Here is a 20,702-nt window from a genome sequence, read left to right on the forward strand (position 1 = left end):
GTGGACGGCGTATGTGTGCACGCTTCCTTTCTGCTCCACGTGACACAAGAATCATGAACAAACAATTCCCTCCAAATCCAAACCACTACAGTAGCAAGTTCTCAGCAAAATAATAATTTACGGTGTCCGCTTTGCAGGAATTTGTATGAATTGCTGCACAAAATAGTGTGAGAAATTGATAATAATCAGCACACAGAATGTGCTAAACACCAATAACATCAATTTGTTCGTCATGACAAGAAATTGTTTGGGTTAGAAATATCAAGGAATACACTTGTGTGAACACAGGAACTTATTTAGGACTGTTGAAATCGTAGGAAATTGTATTCACATTGTAATGATAGTGGGAAATAGATATCATGGCAGTCCAATAATAATTGATGATCACGGTTCATAAGAATGCCATCAACGCGTTAGCGTCGAATGCACCGCCAAAACCAGCTGATTACATGCCCATGCTGGTAGAGAAATAACTGGTGAACGTCCCGCTTGCAAAGTGCGATATACGCCAAGATTGCCTACTGTTATTGTTCTCTGCGTCTCATACTAGTTTTGAATCACAGAGAATACGCTGGTACAGTTTATTTCTCAAAAGTCAAAACGCACCACATAACCTGCAGCAACTTGCTATTGACGTCAGCCCAAAAACATGCATACACACACACACAGAAATCCAGATACGTCTTCGCCTCAGTGTTTCGGAAATATAGGAAATTGAGTCAACTGCATTGTGCAAAAGAACCCTTTGGGTGAAGTTTTTTTTAGTTCCAGGTGACTGTTTAATAGTGCATGGGTGCATACCAGAGCAACATGACTAGCCAGCTTTCTCAATCAAGGATTAGCCGACTCAGGGCTAAACACGTCGGAACACTAGTGCGTAGTCCCAAGACAACAGTTTGCTCTTTTAGACCTTGGGCAGGTCTTAGTTGCATTCCACCTGGATATAAATACCCGGCTTGCAGCAGCCTGAGCGTGCTGACTCGAAGCAGGCATCAACCAACAGGGTAGCTAGTCGTTTCAGCACTCCTGGCTATCCTGACGTTATGCTGCAAAGCTGTCAGGTACCCCAGCCATCCTGCATCCAACACACAAAGCAGCAACAGTCCAGAGACTTGTAACTTTATCTACAATTTCAACGATTCCTTTTAGGGACCATCCAAGTTAACCAATAGTATTTTAAAAACGAAATGTTTTCGCCTGGGGGTGGGTGGGTAGGTGGGTAGCTGGGTGGGGATGAACAATACTAAATAAAAATCGTTTCGCAAAAACAATTAGTGACCCCGGATGGACTATTTTAGCGCCGTCATTTCCAGAATATGTTTTAATCGAACAGTGATGTTTTACTCGAAGTAGTTGCATGAGAACCGAATAGAACTGTGCATGCACCTCATGGCACGAGTTCTTCGGTCGCTCTCGGTCTGGAGTCAGTGCTATTTGTACAAGCATGCCCCGCACTTAACCCTTTTTAAGAGCCACAGGAAATTTTCAAAATTCTGCATTTTTCGTGTTCCTTGGATCATAGCTTCAGTTCTACTCACTCAATCCACACAATCTAGGGCTTCCTGGAAAGGTCTCCGCGAGAGGAAGAGAATGAGGTCGATCATGATAGCCAGCACACCGTCTATCCAGCGCTAGATCACAGCGACAGTACGAAAAATGCCCCAAATGCGTCCAATTGCGTCCCGCTCCAGATATTTCATTTTACTCGATCGTGGAGTTCCAATTTTTTCGCTGTGTACTCTTGACAATATCAACAGTGAAACCCGTGCAAATTCGAGTAAACCAGCGTGACGAAAAGTCTCAAAATTCTCAATACTAAAGTCGCACTGCGCGCTTTTGAAATTGCCGCGATCGCGGCTCAACTTACGAGTGATTTATCTCAGGAACCGTTGCTCGCAGGGCTTGGCGGATTGTTTCTCCCGACAGGTGAGAGTTTTCTCTTCGCCCTGGATATTTCGATCACTGGATTTGAGCGAGATTGAACTGAGTTACGATCTTTTGAGGTTTGCATTTGAATGCGTCGTAAACGACGCATTCAAGTATGGGGCGGCTCTTAAAGGGTTAATTAAAACGTCTGCATTCCTTCAATTTATTTCCTTGCCTCTGCAACAGGCCCCGGCAGTGAACATGCCACTGTTTATCTGATTGTTCAAGGGTTTGTGCAGCACAATGACCACCGGGACACCTACACAGTCTAGTCTGTTCATTTAAAACTCAGCTACAGTTTGGTTCTACTATTAATACCGTCAGACCTCGCACAACCGCACACATCCGTTATCCAGAAAAATATCCGGATAGGCGAGGGAACCGGATAATCGAACACACATACTGTATGTGTGCATGGCATATGCTGTAAATCGGTAACCAACGATTTTCTACCGGATGGCGAGGGATCCGGATAAACGAGGACCGGATAAGCGAGGTCTGACTGTAGTGTGCTCTGTGCTTGGTTCTTTTCTACAATCCTTCATACCAACAGACAGTGCTGAAAACACATGGTCGGTCAGCCTCAGTTTCAAGTCTGATGTAATGGACCTTATAGAAACGCCCAAAGCAGATGCCTGCTTCCCCGCTCACTACGTACCATCTCTGATCTTTGTACAATTCAGATATGAGCTAGATAACTGCGGTGAGTCTGACCTTGTCCCGGTAATGAAACAACAGGCGGGGAAAAAAAAAACGATGGAGTGACGGGCGGGACAGCACCACCTTGAATAGAAGTTATGAGATTACACTATCGGCATCGGCAGTTGACTCGAGATGCTCTGGCAAGTCATGGCACAGCGATGCACTGGCAACTCACTAGCGACTCACGCTACATACATAAAGTTGATAAGCAGTTCAACTGACTCACCACAATGATAACTATCATTCTGCAGAACCTCTATACCGCTGCCGATGCTCAGGAGGGACATGAAGCCGGGGAATCAGGCCACGTTCATTGCTGTCAGGGCTGACGACAAGGCATTTGGACTGGGACGAGATTGGTGCAGCAGCGAAGGAGTTGGACTAACCTAACCAGAGACATCTTAGTTTGAATCGATCATGTCCTAGCAGCTACCAATCATGGCTCTGTCGCTAGGGAGGTTTAGCATACCAATTTCTTCTTCTTCTTTTTCTTGATGCCATCAACCATTATTATATCAGCAGTACAACACACATGATGATACAGTACCTCCTTGTCATAAAAATTAACACAGCTTACCTCCAAGCTACGACCCTTTGTCTCATACGGCAGTAGCAAGCCGGCAACGCCAATGAGTAGCGAAGTGAGAGCGTAGAATAGCTTTGTGCCACGTATGGTATGGCGTAACATCACCTGTTGATACAGACAGCAGGATCACAGGACGGTCAAATATCATCATGCTGGTTTCATGCTGGTCATGCTGGCCCAACCGCGGGCCACGGGCTTTTTATTAATAAAAAAATAATGTAACCGATTAGCAGAGAAATGGTGGTTTATATAGAACACCTAACAAAATGTAACCAAGTAACTAACCAGGGTGCTCCAATGCTCGAAGAGTGCTCCAAAGCCCGAGCAGAGCTCCAATGCCTGAGCAGAGCTCCATGCCCGGCATTTATCACCATGCAGAGGTTTCCAGTGTCCACACAGTAGATACAGACGGGGGAAGCTAATAGATCCATCGTGCATGCATGAGAGCCCGTCACAACTGTATTTTCCCGGCTTATGCGAAGGTAAGCACGCTTATCTAGAACTTTCCTCGTGATTTCACTGTAGCCACTTCATCTCCCACGCAACAAGCCCGTCGCACCGACTTTGGAGGTGGGGCGGCCATGGAAGGGGAGTCCTCCCCGCGAAAAAATTCAACAATTGAAGCCAATTGCAAGCATTTCCGTGCACTTGGTGCCATTTCAGTGTAACTACAATGGAAGACTTTTTGATTCTGCAACAAACCAAGAAGACGCTACTATCGGGGACAAACATTACCCTCCCCGGGAAAAATTTCAAAAATTGAAGCCAATATTGCAAGCATTTCTAGGCAATTGGGTGCCATTTTAGTGTAACTGCAATAAAAGACTTTTCGTTTCTGCAACAAACCACGATCGGGGACAAGGATTTGCCACGTTTGCGCTGAGCTGCGATCATTGCGCTTTGTTGCAGTGTGCTAAAAAAACAAAAAACGGCCGAAAAAGTGGGGCAGCCTCGGCCGTCCCAGCCACCCCGGCTGTGACGGCCTTGCGCAATCATACACCACTACCCCAAAAACGGTCTCTCGTCTACAACTATTCCAAAAATAATAAAGTTTGTAAATAAGCGTCGAGGCGACAATAGCCTTCCCTGTTCTTCACCGCCTTCGTATCCACTCGTTTTTTTAATACAATAAAGCCTTTGAGAAATGTTGATTCAGCTCGTTCCGTTGATCGCAATTCTATAATAAAGTTTTATCAACATTTTCGGGCCAGGCCCATCTTCAGGCTCATCTAGAACTGGTTTGAAATGTGTCCAGTAAAGGAATAGGCCTGAACATGCCCTACCTGTGAAATGAATGGCGTGGTAATACCACCGACACGTCCCCAGGTGTACGCGGCACCCAGGCCTGTAGCACGCATTGCCGTGGGATAAACCTGCAGCGACATGGGAAGAAAATTTAATACAGCAGGCAGTGATGTGATGTGATGTGACAGCGATGTGATATGTCAAACAGAACCCACTCAGTGCTGCAGCACCGGCTCATATGGCCGTCACTTAGCAGCCGCCGTACCCTCCGCCCTATTCTTCTTGCATATAGCCTGCACATAGCCTGCACATAGCCTGCACATAGCCTGCACATAGCCTGCACATAACCTGCACATAGCCTGCACATAGCCTGCACATAACCTGCACATAACCTGCACATAACCTGCACACAACCTGCAAATAACCTGCACATAGCCTGCACATAGCCTGCACATAACAGTTAGCCTGCACATAGCCTGCACCATAGATAGGCAAGAGCATGGCAACTTACCTCGGATGTATACAGGTACATGGTTATAAATAATGATGACAGGAACGAGCGCATTCCAAATATCAATCCAACAACACCAGCCCTGGACACAGGAGAATCACAATCATGCAACATACAACAGCAGGATTAAGTTGGGTCAAGTAATCATTTTTTTACAAGTATATTTTTTTTACAAAAAACACACACCCTCAGGGCCTGCTCTAGACATTCAATACAGCCCGGTCAGAGTGTACCTGGCGCATGCAGGCCAGCCGGGTCAAGCCGGGTCAAATCATCCGGCAGAAAAACAACCAAAAAGCCTGCTCAAAACGCAGGAAAACAGAAAGGCGAATTTATTACCGGAAATCGGAAATTTTAGAGAACAAGACGAACTATCAAAGTCCGCAATCCACCGCCGCTCGTCTTCCTTTGGAAATGCGTCTTGCACAAAGTGCATGACATGGATAGACTGGCATGGTCGTAGTCCAGCCAGGGTCGACCTTTTTTTCCAAGAGTCTTGGAAAGCGTGAGTTCTTTTTCTCTTCGCTGCAGGCTCCATCGTCCAAATCACCAGTCGGCTGAAAACTTGCAACTGTGTCAAAAGCCATAGCCAAAGTTACGCTTTTGCCTGCCTGCCCCATCGACTTTGAATGTCCTGACTTCCTGCTCGCCGCTGGCCAGATCGCGCTCGAACCAATTAAATAGCCAGAAGCCGAGCAGGCCAATGCCGACTGGCATCTCGCGGTTGCCTGTTATGGAACCATAATTATGTACCTGACACGGTGCGAGCCATGGGAAACATCCCAGCATTCCGCCGAGCTGCCATTCCCTACACGTTGTAGACTGCTACACAGTTGGCCATGCCATGGTATTCAGTACCCTCGAACTTTGCAAAGCCGATAAGCGAAATCTTCTGTTTTTCTGTTCTCTTTCTGTTGTACCCGATCTCCCTCTGATGTACCGCTGACTCTACGCTGAAGATCTAAGTATTTTAAATTCTCATTCTCATTATAATTTTCATATTCGCTTTCTTGTTATTGGGTTCTATACCCGTTTGAATTTGCGAATCAAAATACAGTGCGTATCGGTTATAGCGTGGTCGTGTAAAAGAATATACTGCCTACAAGAATGAACGCTCATGTTTTCATAATCATAACATGGATTTCAAGAAGTTGATTGTTCCAACTAGGAACACACGCTTCTTGCCGAACTTGACACTTGACTGACTCACGACTGCCATCCGGAGCTTTCTTGCAGGTTTGCCGAGTGGAAGGTGCGACGTGCTCCTCGTGTGCTCTGGATGGCAGTCGTGAGTCAGTCAAGTGTCAAGTTCGGCAAGAAGCGTGTGTTCCTAGTTGGAACAATCAACTTCATGACTATTACCGCCGAAGTCGCAACTTCTAAGTTCGTATTGTTGTCCCTCACGCGGACGTGCGACTAGTTGTTGGAGGTGACAGCGTTGCGAATAGCTATACTGGCTCTCAACGTCTGTTTATCACAACTCCATGAGCGACTCTGACTCACGCTGCTACCTGGAGCTTCACGAGGTGTTTGTCGCGCTGGAAACAAAGCGTCTCTGTAAGTTTGTATCCCTGGTGATGGTTTGGCCTGGAGAGCAGTATATAAGTGGTGCTTTTCAGGCACAATCTTCCTCAGCCTACTCAAGCTCAACTGATGAGGGGTGAATTCCCCGAAACACCGTGTATTGAGCAGGGAGTGGTGCTTTCTTGCAGGTTTGCCGAGTGGAAGGTGCGACGTGCTCCTCGTGTGCTCCGGATGGCAGTCGTGAGTCAGTCAAGTGTCAAGTTCGGCAAGAAGCGTGTGTTCCTAGTTGGAACAATCAACTTCATGACTATTACCGCCGAAGTCGCAACTTCTAAGTTCGTATGGATTTCAAGTGCACATTTATTCTTACAAGCAATTTTATCCCATAGTAGAATATATCGGTCCTAAGAATGGACTTTGTGTCGCGAAACATGCCAGATTAGTACAAAGTGTATCGCCTGTAGTAATTACATCTGTCCATTTCCGTTCTGATCTGACTCTCGTTGCGTCGTAGTGCTGCAGATTCCAATGTTGTGGTCATGTAACCCATGTTGCATAGCCACATGGTAAGCCTATGGGACTATGACCAGCCACATGCACAGAAGTACTGCGTTGCATCTTCCTGCCCATGCGCACATGCATAATATATGCCACACTTGATTTATCGTGTGTAAGAAATATCGGAAATAAGAATAGAAAGTCGTTTTTGAAACACCCACGCTATAACCGATTGGCGATACCTACTGTAAATACAAACAACAACCAGTTGACCCCAGTTGACCCTAGCCGAGTTTCTGTCTCTTTTAGACTGTAGTGTCCCTCGTACGGTTGCGCTAGATTTGCAACAGATGGGGTCCGTGAATCGTAAAATACCGGTATTTTAGGAATCCATTGTCAGTTTGAGACAATTTTCAGCCGGGTCAGACTGGACCCGGTGTTATCAGTTCAGCCAGGTCGTGCAGTTCCCCAGCCGGGCGCGTGACCCGGCTGACCCGGCTCTCCAGCAGGCCCTGACCATTTGACGGCACAAAAGCAGCAAGGCAACGATGAGACATATGGAGTGGCAGGAGTGAAGGAGAGGCAGGGGCAGCTTGACTGACCATAGGGTCTCGGCTTCATTGCAAATCCAAGCGCTCCACTTGCAACCCAAGCGCTCCATGCCTCCATGCCTCCATGCCTGTGAAAACAGTGGTACAGTGCTACCCAATAAAATCCGACCGCTTGAGTCCAGTTGACGTACTGCACCCAGCTAACACGTCCTACTGTTCACAGGTCTTGGGCTGCACAGAGGACGGCGCGGCATTGACTTCTTGACCGGATTTCATTGATTTCATCGGAGTTTTCAGCTACCCCAAGAACAGCTGTAAACCAAACGCTCCCCTGCACAAGGCTGCGCCGCATGGGTACGGACGTACGAGCGTTTACGAAACTTTTGAAGTTTGCACCATGCCGCGACAGCCTGACAGGTCTAATGATTTCCGTAGCCATTTTCATTGTTGCCTGATCCGTCGAACGCTACAAAAGATGTATTATACGAAACGTCTGGAACATTGTTAACAATCAGTTTACTTAGAGGAGAAAGCCATAAGGTCGATTATCGCTTAGATCCCAGGACTAGTAATTAGTACTGTTTGTTCTGGAGGTATAAGGCGCACATTAAACACCAGCAAATCACCTAAACAAGTCTTATACTACGATGGTCAAATTGACGGTGCTGTAAATTGGGGTACGGTCAACTTCGCTAATAACGACTGCGGATATAACGACAATTCGCGAATAACTACAGAATTTCCATGCCCAGATCAAAGTCCCATCCAACTGTAATACATAGAATGAGGCTTCGGGTATAACGACACTTCGCGGATAAGGACACTTTTCTGATGCCCCGCCGAGTGTCGTTATAAGCGAAGTTGACTGTAGATATCCGGGTGCGACTTATCCTCCAGTGCAGCTTATCCTCCAGTGCAGCTTATACTCTGACTATGCAGTGTTGGCTTCCTTACTTGCTAGACAGATCTTATATGATTCTGGACTGATTTGAATCAGTATATGTTATCGCATGGTTGCAAGGGCCTTATGGCATATTATTGCCCCGAGAGGTTAGCCCAAGGGCCGTAGGCCCGAGGGCTAACCTCGAGGGGCAATAATATGCCATAAGGCCCGCAGCAACCATGCGATAACAAATTTATCACATGGCCCACAGAGCAGACCATTGGGCTGCTGTTGAAACTATCCCAAATGCCAACACATTATGACCACAATGTATATTGATGTGCTATCATTATCAAAACAGGAAAAATGAAGATATTTCTCCTACACCCTAACAAAAAGTCTGCTACAGGCCATCAGAGAGTATACAGTACTGAAAGACGGAGACAGAAAAAAGTGCCGGCACGGCATCGTCATGGCAATAGACATGGCAACCACAATAAAACACAGCAGAATTTTATTTCAGTTGAAAAGAGTGCTACCACTGAAGAGTTTCTTCATGTTTACATGTGTATCAGGAAGTTGTCAAATACAGTACTGCAAGTGTTTGACGACTCCCTGGTGTGTAATTCTGAGGACAATTTGTCTTCTTTTTATCAGCTCCAGATAGCTGTATTTTTCATTGCAAAACATTCCTGAATTGTTGTGTTTGTTGTTCAAGCAAAGGTGAAGGCAGAGGACAGATGACCCTGGTAAGAGTTATGCGTGGCACATGAAGACCACACACAGGCAGTGACTGCGAGGATCTGAAAACGCACGATGCGGAGTTGAATTTATTTGTGTTATTTCAAATAATTGTTTGTGATCACAGTACCACATGTGCACATCGAGCAGAACTGAATCTTATCCACAAGCTTACCGACGGTCAGGCTGCCAACATGACTGAACAAATGATCCCTGCAAGCACCACACGGCAGACGTCCGAGGCCATGTCCATTGCCGGGACGTCCATCTCCAAAAACAATTCCATCTTCGTCTCAATGCTACACTGCGACTCGTCGTAGAGTCGTACAGTCTACAGAGTCGTCGTAGACTCGTACAGTACAGTCTAGTCACGCGATCACTGAAATAAACTATTTTTTTGCGGGCAAATAAACTATTTTTTTGCGGGCAATATCGCATATTATTGCCCGCGGCGCGAAAGGTGCTGATTCGCTGGAGTACGGGCAACAATCACGTGCCATGTGATAACAATAATTATCTTCCTTATTGGCCATGGGCCATCGTGGAAATAAAGAATAACAATAATAATACTCAAAATGTGGTAAGTCTTAAATAATAGGGAGGTTCCGGAGGACGATTTTTCGTGCCAAAATACGTAGAGGCGCTACGGATATTTTATACGTCGTTTTCGAGCAATGAAATGTTCCGGAGTACGGAACTAATGTGTTTGCTGCCATTGCCTAGGTTACGATCGCAAACACGTCACATTTCCGCGCTATGCCTTTATATTTTGAAAATTTGTACCGAAATCAAAACTTCCCACGGAAAATTCATGTTTCTCGTACCAAATTTGTACGCGAAAAATCTTTCTGCACCCGATGACGCAAAATCTCCATACGAAACATGGTTCGTGTGAAAGCCAGTCCACACGGATTCTCCGTGCCGAAAAATCGTATGCAGCACTCCTGGAAAAATCCGTAGCGCCCACACGGATTTTGGCACGGAAAATTGTACCCCGGAACCTCTCTAATAGCTCTTTTATATCGGTCAATGCAACAGTGACTGATCACTACTGCAAAACAAGCCGATAGGACGGGCACGTGGCGTCAAGGCCAGGGAAGACTACACGGTCATGACAACAACCATTACCACCACCATCCCGGCATGTACTGATGTAGTAAGTTTACCTTGAGAGTGGACATATGATGAGGAAGGCACCCATCACGCTAGCACACACACTGTGCACGGCAATACTGGCACGCCGCCGCAGGATGTGGTTCAAACCATAGCATATCGCAATGGCTGCAATGCATGCACATATTCACATATTCACACATGCACGCACACACACACACACACACACACACACACACACACACACACACACACACACACACACACGCACACACACACACACGCGCACACACAGACCGACACACACACCACCACACACATACACGCGCACACACACACACACACACACACACACACACACACACACACACACACACACACACACACACACACACACACACACACACACACACACACACAGACAGAAACACGCAATTGAATTTGTACTTGCTCACTGCTAGGAACAGGCCCCGTGGATTTCGCGGGAGAGGAGAGATCCAATCCAAAGGGAATCTTTGAAAGATAACTCAATTGGCATGGTTCGTGCAAAGTTCACCCAAAACATACCAGCAAACAATAAGTCACACAGTTCCAAGCCTTCGGCCAAGAGTCGGGCCAAGCAAGCGGTAGTAGCTCTGTGCGTGTGTGTGTGGCGGGGGGGGGGGGGGGGGGGGCAAGAGTTGTGGCAGGAGAGATAGAACTGTCGGGCAAGGCAGGGTTGTGGTCTGAGTGAGAATAACAAACCATCTTCGGAGGTGTGTGGTCTGGACCAAGCACAGCATACAGGGGCAGGAGTGTCGGACATGCTACGGGGGTCACTACGGTATTGACCGTACCACTCTTTGCCCCACTGAGCTACCCCATGAATCAATGAAGAGCACTGATTTGGGCTCTAAATTTCGAAATTTTTCAGAGAAACCACCCGAACCCCAGGAGTAATTTGTACTTGAGCTGGATTACCGTACCACCCTAAACTAAATACCTTCCGACGCTGCCCCTGCCATGTATAGACTGACCCTGCCATGTATAGACTGACCCTGCCATGTATAGACTGACTGGAATTCACTCGATATGGCTAAGGGTGTCTGACCTGCAAAGGCTTCAGTACACAACTCACCGGGTAGCTCGGCTAAAGATGTCCAAAGCACATCCAAGTAGTCTTTCTTGTCCAAATGATGACAGTCTCCAACCTTCTCCACGGCTACCTTATCTACAAGACAACACAGACAGCCGTATAGGATGACCAAGAATCACACACATGCACACACACACACACACACACACACACACACACACACACACACACACACACACACACACGTGCACACATGCGCGCGCGCACACACACATACACCCACACAAACACACACACACACAAACACCCACACACACCCACACACACCCACACACACATACACACACACACACACACACACAAACACACACACACTCACACACACACACACATGCACACGCACATATGCGGTTCTACACTCACCTAGACACTGCACCGCGGCATCATCTACGCCGTGATACATTTCTAGCAGCTCTGTTGTCATGAGCAGCACTCCGAAATACGTGAAAGCTATCAGAAACCTGAACACAAAACATGTAGATGGAAATGAAGAACATTCAACATCAGTCATACCACATGAACTGCATGACTAGCCGCCCTGCCACTGCAAAAGCAGAATTTTAGGTGGTGTAATATTTTTGGTACTCTCCAAAATCGGCGGTTCGGCGGAGGGAAATTTTCGGTAGTACCGTCGTCATTTTCCAGGTAAGTGTACTAGTACTACATGACTGGATACAGTACAGGTTGTACCGGCATTTTCGGTGTGTTTTATTTTTTCGGTAATAATTGTCGGCACCGAAGTTACCGAAAATAAAACACCACAGAAAATTTCTGCTTTTAAATACAGTAGTTGTGCTTTAGCAAATTTTGAAATTTTGAGAGCTCATTAAGGAGGGAGGGGTATTGCATTGTGGCTGTGTGTGGGGGGTAGGGTAGGGGGGGGGGGGGCACTACTGTCCCCGAGGCCCGGCGGGAGCAGTTCTTGATTGGTCCGGCCATACCCTAGCCTTTCATACTTTTAGTGTATGATGCGGAAGGCATACACATGACCTCCTCAGCAGCCTATAGAGGAGGGAGGGGGTATGGCATTGTGCGTGTGTGTACGGGGGGGGGGGGGGGGGGGGGGATAAACAGACGCATAGGATTCATAAATTTAGGGACTAAACGTGCACTGATTATGTGAAACCCGGCCAAAGGGTTAAACACTCCCTTATTGTCATTTTTCCCTCACCTCGAACTTAACTTACACCTTCAGGGCTCACCACGACCATACAAAATTCAAAAAGCGTCGACCACCATTTTGAATGCCGCCAAAGCCAGAGTTTGTGCAGTCATAGCGGCTACGCACCCGAGTTCATGCTCATCGATGTACAGCGATGTACAGTCTAGTCGTAAAATACCGGTATTTTACGACTTCCTGGTCTACTCTGTACAGCGAAGGGCCAGTGCCGAAGCGAATCTTGTTGTTTGATGTCGAGAAAGACACGCGGAGAAGACGTCCTTTCTCCAAGCAATCTTGGTCATTTTTCTCAATCCGCTGGTGGGTGTCGACCAAGATATGTCCGTGGGGTACTGGTGAACTTGAGTCCTGGCATCTACAAGAATTTGCCGCGCCTAGCTAACCAATGTTGTCAGTAGAACTCAGCGTTTCCTGATCGCGACTCGGCACACTCTTTTCTGTTTGGCCTCGCAGCTTTCACGCTGCGAGTGGGGAGTTTCCTTGTCACAAATGAATCCCTTAGTCATGACCATGATGAGAGGTGACTAGTATGATCCCTGACTGGCATGAGTCCTTAGCTTGAGTCAACACGAAGGTAAACTCTTCGCTTGGAACGCTTGCTGTCTCCTCCGCCCTTTCTTGTTGCACTTGCAGATATGCGCACGGCTGCCAGTTTTTGTTGGTGCGCGCGGCGACGCACGGCCGACCTTGATGTCTTCAAAAAAGTAGAACAGCGGTTCTCCTTGGCCGATTCTCATCATTGATAGCTCATTTTCAAGGTCTTGGAATTCTCTATCGGTTTACCGTCCCCGATTTCTAATTTTCTCTTCATTCATTTGTTTGCACGCCTTCGCGTTTGAGTGATTTCACCATCCGATCTCAGCCAAACGAAGGCCAAATCGAAAAATTCGAGACGGTAACCCCCCAAAGACACACCTTCTGAACACGAATCCACAATGGCCTAATGTCTAAAACCAACGAATACAGCCAAGCTCCACTCAGAAAACACCCCACAATTGCAAGAAACAGCCCGTTTTGCTGTGCGCTGATTGGTCAAATCCAAATGACCGTTATTGACGCTTTGTATGGTCGTGGTGAGCCCTGACCGTCCTTCAAAATTGACTTCACACGTATACGGGCAGCGATGCAGCAGCCACCCGCTGGCTAGTCGTGCCTTTCAGTTGTTTGACCAGCCCATTGGGGAGGGTGCATTGCATTGCGTGTGTGTGAGGGGGGGGGGGGGGGGGGTGTACTGTTGCAGTCTACTTTCTTCACCTGCTCCCAGCCCCGTGCCATCTCCACACTTATACAATGGACGACTACAGTCCATTCAGAAAAAGATGGACTTCTAGCTTTTGGCAATAAATGGGTCAAACGTTGAGTTTTTTTAGAATTGTTTTCTGCGATCCGCTATGGAATCCTTTTCCAATTATGTTTCTGAAGTCTATTCCTCCAAAAAGCAAGCCATAGCAAGAATAGTATTTCGGCCAGGTTTTGCCCCAAGAGCACTGAATTGGGAAAACCCATCAAAATCCAGGTCGTTTGACCCTGCCTGCAATAGTGCATTGTACATTTCGAGCCGAGAATGAGAACAAAGATGCTGGATTTTTGAAAATAGGAAAAAGAACATTACCCTGAAGCGATGTGCCCTGTTCTTCGTTGCCCAATTTTACTGCAGTCAAGTTTAAATACTCAGTTGGTTCTGTCCACATCTTGATACTACCGGTAGCTAGAAATATTCCATTTACCCCACCATTTAGGAGCTGCATAGACGCCTCCTGATCATGGGGCGGTGGAATCCCACGGAAGCGGAAAGGTGGTTCTTGACCCGCCCTGCATGCGGATCCATAATACAGTCGACTCCTGATATAACGAACACCATTGTGCAGGAGAATTAATTCTTCATAGCCCAAGTTAGCTATAACAGAGATGCACTCACACTATACAAGCATCAAGTAATGACTGGCGAGCGGCCCATGTCTGCATGAGTGCACTTGGTTTACTTGCGGCCCTACAAGATTTTGGTTGACTATAAACGAAAATCTTTCGCTATAAAAAGCGTCAATTTCGTATCGGCCTAATTTTGTGTGGGTTCCAACAGGGACATGGACAAAGGTTCGCTATATGCGAGTTCGCTATAAGTGGAGTCGACTGTACATGTATTTATAATATGTTCATACCCATACCATATCAGCCAGAGGAGAAGCGTGGTGACCAATCCTTTGAGTGGTCTGAACAGATCAAGTATGCCATGAGCATCCGCTTGAGCCTTTGCCGGCTGATCCAGTCCTTCGGTACTGAGAGCATTACAGCGTTTTACTAGCTGTCCACTGGGCAGCTCTTTGCCATTGCCACGAGCAATGTCTTGTAGCGAGTCCATTGCTGAACCAAGCTTGCCACGTGATATATAGTAGAGTGGTGATTCAGGTATTGTCTGTATGTAGAGAGAGAAAGAGAAGTGTGAATGTACACACAGACATGCAAGCGTACAGGCGCGCGCACACACACACACACACACACACACACACACACACACACACACACACACACCGTCACACACACATGCACAGAGGTACCGCATATGCCGGCAAATGCAAGAAAATTGGCACATGCTGAAATGAAGACCAAATCTTACTTCAACATACTACCATCCTTGAAAAAAATCCTTGTATTGGATTCCATAATGGCCGGGTCGTCACTACTTCTTCTCATCCTTGAAAAACTCACATCATTTCTTCAGGATCAGATCCAGCGATCAAGCACCATGAGCAATTATTATAAAATGGGACAATTGAACGATATTAATTATGCAACCACTTCTTAGAATCAGTTTGGACATTATTGGGCTCTGGACTTTTCACCCTGATTTCGCTCAAATGTCAAGTAGCTAAACAAGTTGAAACAAGTAGTAAAGCTAAACAAACGGTTCAGATTCGGCGAGAACTGACCTCAGCACAAGAACTGAGTTTTCTACCAGCATTAAGTCTGTACAGTGATTCTAAGCTGTTCTCCGATGATCGCTTAGTGCGTGAAACTCGGAGTAAAAACAAAGTTTTCGTCCTCTTATTATTGTTTGATTCTAAGCATATGTGGCTAACCGCAAAAAGGTCTGGCCGAATAATTTCCATCTAGGGTACACGCTGGAAGGACCATACCTCAAACTACATGCTAGATGTGGAAAAGAATTCCGGCCACACTGGAATGAAAAGTTACATGATTGTACTAAACCCTGTAAAGATGGTATCACGGTAGCGTCAGTGTGTCATGGTATCATAGTAGCGTCAGTGTGTCATGGTATCATGGTAGCGTCAGTGTGTCATGGTATCATGGCAGCGTCAGTGTGTCATGGTATCACGGTAGCGTCAGTGTGTCATGGTATCATGGTAGCGTCAGTGTGTCATGGTATCATGGTAGCGTCAGTGTGTCATGGTATCATGGTAGCGTCAGTGTGTCATGGTATCATGGTAGCGTCAGTGTGTCATGGTATCATGGTAGCGTCAGTGTGTCATGGTATCACGGTAGCGTCAGTGTGTCATGGTATCATGGTAGCGTCAGTGTGTCATGGTATCATGGTAGCGTCAGTGTGTCATGGTATCATGGTAGCGTCAGTGTGTCATGGTATCATGGTAGCGTCAGTGTGTCATGGTATCATGGTAGCGTCAGTGTGTCATGGTATCATGGTAGCGTCAGTGTGTCGCGGGATCAGTGGGTTCACTTAAATTAAAAGCCCATTTGCTTTTACAGTCAAACCTCGCTTATCCGGTTCTCTTTTATCAGGATCCCTTGCCGTCCGGAAGAAAATCGAAGGTTACCGATTTACAGCATATGCTATGCATACATACAGTATGTGGGTTTGATTATCCGATTCCCTCGCCCATCCGGATATTCTTTGTGGAAAATGGATGTGTGCGGTTTTAAGCGAGGTCTGACTGTACAATCATGTACGTGCATGTGAAGGTGCACCTATGCATGTACAGTCAAATCTGCCGTTAGCGACCTCTGCTGTAGGCGACCATCTACCGTTAGCGACCGATTTTCCGTGCACCGACGGTTTCACATACAAACTGATCTGTCCAGAGCGACCATCTGCTGTGCGCGACCAGCGACCGCGATTTCATGCGCGGTGGCTGCATTCAAATCTGCTGTAAGCGACCGCGACCCAGGTTCAGTAAGGTGCGAAACTGTACTTGCCAGTGGGCTGTCAACTGCAAAGTGTGAAAATGCGCTGTCTTGCAAGTGCGATGGACTGGCGCCTGGCCTGTACTGAGGCTGTGCTGTAGCTCTCAAGTCCAGGCAGTGTCGATCTACTGCCGTGTCGCATACGCGTACTATACGGGTATGGTCGTCGTTGAATATCCAATAAAATATAGAAAATCACATTATTCTCGTCGATTTGAGTACATGGAAGCATATACCTGGTATGCCGGATTTACCATACATCTGCCGTAAGAGACCATCTGCCGTAAGCGACCGCTTTTTCTTGCACCAAGGGGCGGTCGCTTACGACAGATTTGACTGTACCTGTATATAGGTACATGCCCTTTTATGTGCGTCACTCTACGGGTAAGTTCAACTAACTTTGCACCCATCTATGACCACGATCATGGCGATCATTGTTTTCAGAATGGACTGAAATTGAGCCCCCCCCCCCCCCCTAGTTGTAATCCCATGTCATTAGATCTTCGGCTTACAATTGGTTCCGGTCAAGACAGCAAGAACAGAAAGCATAATGAACCAGGTTACCGAGCAATGCACACACATGCACATAACTAGAGGTTGGGGGACGGGGGGGGGGGGGCTGTTTGACTGTGACTTTGACGGTCAACAAGTGATCATCATGCAGGGTGAATGATGCCTGATGATCGCTTCTGGGCATGCAATTTGAAGTCACATCCAAACAGCCTTCCATCGTGTTGTGAGTGTGCCACCATGGCTAAAGATTTGGTACATAAATGGCAAGGGAAGGTAAACATAGCATGGAAGATGTCACGGTTAGAACGCATCATCAGATCTACAACGGTTCCCCATCCAGTACACACACACACGTACGCACGCACGCACACACACACACACCCACACACACGCACGCACGCACACACGCACACACACACATGCCACCTACCAGTGCGAGCGGCAAGACCAGGATGTAGGCAAACACGGAGAAGGCGAGCAAATAGCGCCAGTTCAGCGCCGACATGATGCCAATCGACATGCCAGCCGCTCCTATCATGCCAAGACTGTACACAAGCTGTACAAAGCAGTCCAAGAACACAACACAAACAAATTCATGGTTCGTTTGAGACTCCGTTAGACTGTGTTTTCAGCATCTGTAGGAACAACACCACCCTACAAAGGTCAAAGGCGCAGATGCAGCTCCTAAAGCTGTGGGAGGTGAGTAGATCAGCCCACCAGCAAAATGGTCAAAGACTGAAAATCCCATTCACTGCATCCATGCAAAAAAAAGCCAAAAAAAATCATAAAATCCACAAAATAGTGGTCGTGACCTTGGCAATCATTTTATACGGAAGTTGCTTGCTCCCCACACTGGAGCTCGCGCTTTTCTCGCCAACCTGACTTGACACTTGCGAGCTCCAGTGTGGGGAGCAAACAACTCCCTTATAAAATACTCATGCAACACATAACGCAAGAGGTACACAACAGGAAACAAGAGAGCTTGGAAGCTCAGGGCCCTACGCTATGCTTTTTTGCCTAGCTCATCATGGATGTTATGAGAACTGATGGAAATATGTTTTTTTCCATTGGTTGGCTATAGTGTTTTACGTCGACCATGGCGGCTACAATGCCCAACCATACTACAACGAACTGATCGACTACATCATTGTATTGCGAAAAGTTTCCATCTGTTCGAATAACATGCATGATGAGCTAGGCAAAAAAAGCATAGCGTAGGGCCCTGAGCAAAAGAAATAAACATTCTCTTTGCATTCGAAGGTAATACGACACTGTCTACCACCTTGATGACCTAGGCAAAAAAAGCACAGGGATGTTAAAAAAATTTCATTTCTCCTCAGGGGCGTAGGAGCGGTTTTGGAAGTGGTACGACCGAAGGTCGGCGCGGCCGAAGGCCGTTTTGTAGGGGGTCCGGGGGACCTCCCGCGGGAACATTTTGTAAAAAAAGACACAAAATCCTGCGTTCTGGGAACTTCTGGCACACTTCTGGCACAGTTTATAAAGTCATAGAATTATTTCACGGTCAGAAGAGACGTGCATGGACATGCACAGATGCATGGCAGATCTACGAGTACGAGTCTAGAAAAAGGACAAAGACTGATGCGCATACCGGTATGCATCAATGGATACTGATTTTTTATTACGGTTTTGCACGTTCCAGACGGACCACACTTTTCGAAAAGTGGTACGGCCATGGTCGTACCAGTCGTAGCGGGTGCTACGCCCCTGCTCCTATTTTTTCAAGACATAACCTTGGATTCGAACCCGCACTATCGACCTGCATGCATTCCCCCGACACACTTTGCATACATACTCATTTTTCCAAGTTGCTTCACGCTATAATCTTGAATTTGAAAGCCCTATTTGATTACTGTGGCCAGCTGTCTTTGATGGTACGGGATAGCGCCAGGCATGCCAACGGCACAAACAAACACCAAATTAAAGCTGTGTGGACCCTGGCTAGCGCCAGACGTTACTGAATCTTTTGCATAGCTACGGGAATAAAATAGGGCTGTTTCGTTGTTACTAAGAGTTTCATGGTAAAAAAGTAGTGATGTAACGAACCATGAGTTTTATGAACGAATAATCTAGCGAATACCACTCAATCGAACGAACAATTATTCTACTATTCCACAAAAAGTGTACATGTAGCAAACACACAACACAAGCGCTCAGACTCCAGTCACAGTAGAGTCTACCATGGTCTACCACGCGTAGTCTAGTCGTTTCAAGTCTGCAACACAGTAAAAAAAGTTTATGCATTCAAGTCGAGAGATCTAGAGTCGCGCGCGCGGTATGCAGCGCACGGATTCGCCCGCCCGCGAATATTCGAACCATCGGCCTAGATTTTTATCCGATCGATTATTCGTTGAGGTCCAAGAAATCGAGGAAATTCAAATAATCGATTTTTCGTTACATCACTAGTAAAAAGCATGAGACAACACTGCCACCATGCCACACATAATTACAGTGGAACTCGCTTAGTACATATTCTGATAAGACATACTCTTGCTTTGTGTGGACATTGTCCTGTCACAACAGTGAAGGAGGTATGAAGCTGCTTAGCTATATACCTGCACTGCTTCCTAACTCCTTCACCGTTTTCTGATGATAGCTCGCTGATCAATGAAACTCCGAGTTACAACAAAGAAAATACCTTACACTTTTCTTTGCGTACCTTAAGGCGCACTGCGTGTGTCTGTGTAGGTAAACATCCCACTTACCTGCAGGAATGCACTGCACGCAGCACGGGTCTTCACTGGCACCATCTCCATGAAGTACGTCACTCTGTGATCATGTGACAATCAGAAAGAAGTCGACAACAACAACAAAGCACATGTGAGAGCTGAACAACAAGAAGTCAAGAACACATCCTGGTACATACATGACGATATGTGTAATTATGGGCTATTCCAAGTACACGGTCGAACCACAGCAATCTCTGAATAGAGACCCCCCCCCCCCCCCCCCCCACACACACACACATACACACACGCACAACAACCACAACCCTGTCATACTGAAGCAACACCAGGTCGGCGATAGAGAACCTCCCACAACACCATAAGACCTGTTCAAAATAATATATGGATACATCAGGCTACGAGAAATTTTGGACAGACAGGAGTTTATGTCACACATCCAAACTAGCCTGGACAAGATTTTGCAACCGCATGGTAACACGAGTGTAAAACATGATAGCAGTAAGTTAGGTACACTGTCAAATTCCGAAGAAGAATACCAGTACTTCCAAGACACGGACAGTGTTCTCCGTTGCAAGTGCTTGCTGTTCATCTTGCTAGAGGTTATCATGACCTGAATGCAGTATTGCAACTCAGGCATGCGCCGATGAAACCGTGATGACTGCCTAGCCTGCAGGGACCAGGGGTCTTAGCATGCAGGGAGACGACACGAGATCATAGTACCCAAACTGTGT

At 46.7% G+C, this 20,702-nt stretch overlaps 1 protein-coding gene across 1 annotated transcript in view; it reads right to left on the reverse strand.

Annotated features, from left to right (window-relative positions):
* Window positions 1-51: 51 nt before the first annotated feature.
* The window catches only part of LOC135824747 (synaptic vesicle 2-related protein-like), a 28,801-nt gene continuing 8,150 nt past the window's right edge, over window positions 52-20,702 (reverse strand). The window contains exons 6-15 of the mRNA XM_065337454.1: window positions 19,990-20,053; window positions 17,697-17,822; window positions 14,761-15,008; window positions 11,779-11,876; window positions 11,398-11,490; window positions 10,334-10,448; window positions 4,971-5,052; window positions 4,498-4,587; window positions 3,206-3,319; window positions 52-1,075 (exon numbers count right to left, since the gene is read on the reverse strand). Of these exons, the coding sequence (XP_065193526.1) occupies window positions 1,058-1,075; window positions 3,206-3,319; window positions 4,498-4,587; window positions 4,971-5,052; window positions 10,334-10,448; window positions 11,398-11,490; window positions 11,779-11,876; window positions 14,761-15,008; window positions 17,697-17,822; window positions 19,990-20,053 (1,048 nt within the window). The 3' untranslated portion in view covers window positions 52-1,057. The remainder of the gene's footprint in view (window positions 1,076-3,205; window positions 3,320-4,497; window positions 4,588-4,970; window positions 5,053-10,333; window positions 10,449-11,397; window positions 11,491-11,778; window positions 11,877-14,760; window positions 15,009-17,696; window positions 17,823-19,989; window positions 20,054-20,702) is intronic.

The sequence above is a fragment of the Sycon ciliatum genome, chromosome 9 (assembly GCF_964019385.1).
Source record: "Sycon ciliatum chromosome 9, ocSycCili1.1, whole genome shotgun sequence".
NCBI lineage: Eukaryota > Metazoa > Porifera > Calcarea > Leucosolenida > Sycettidae > Sycon > Sycon ciliatum.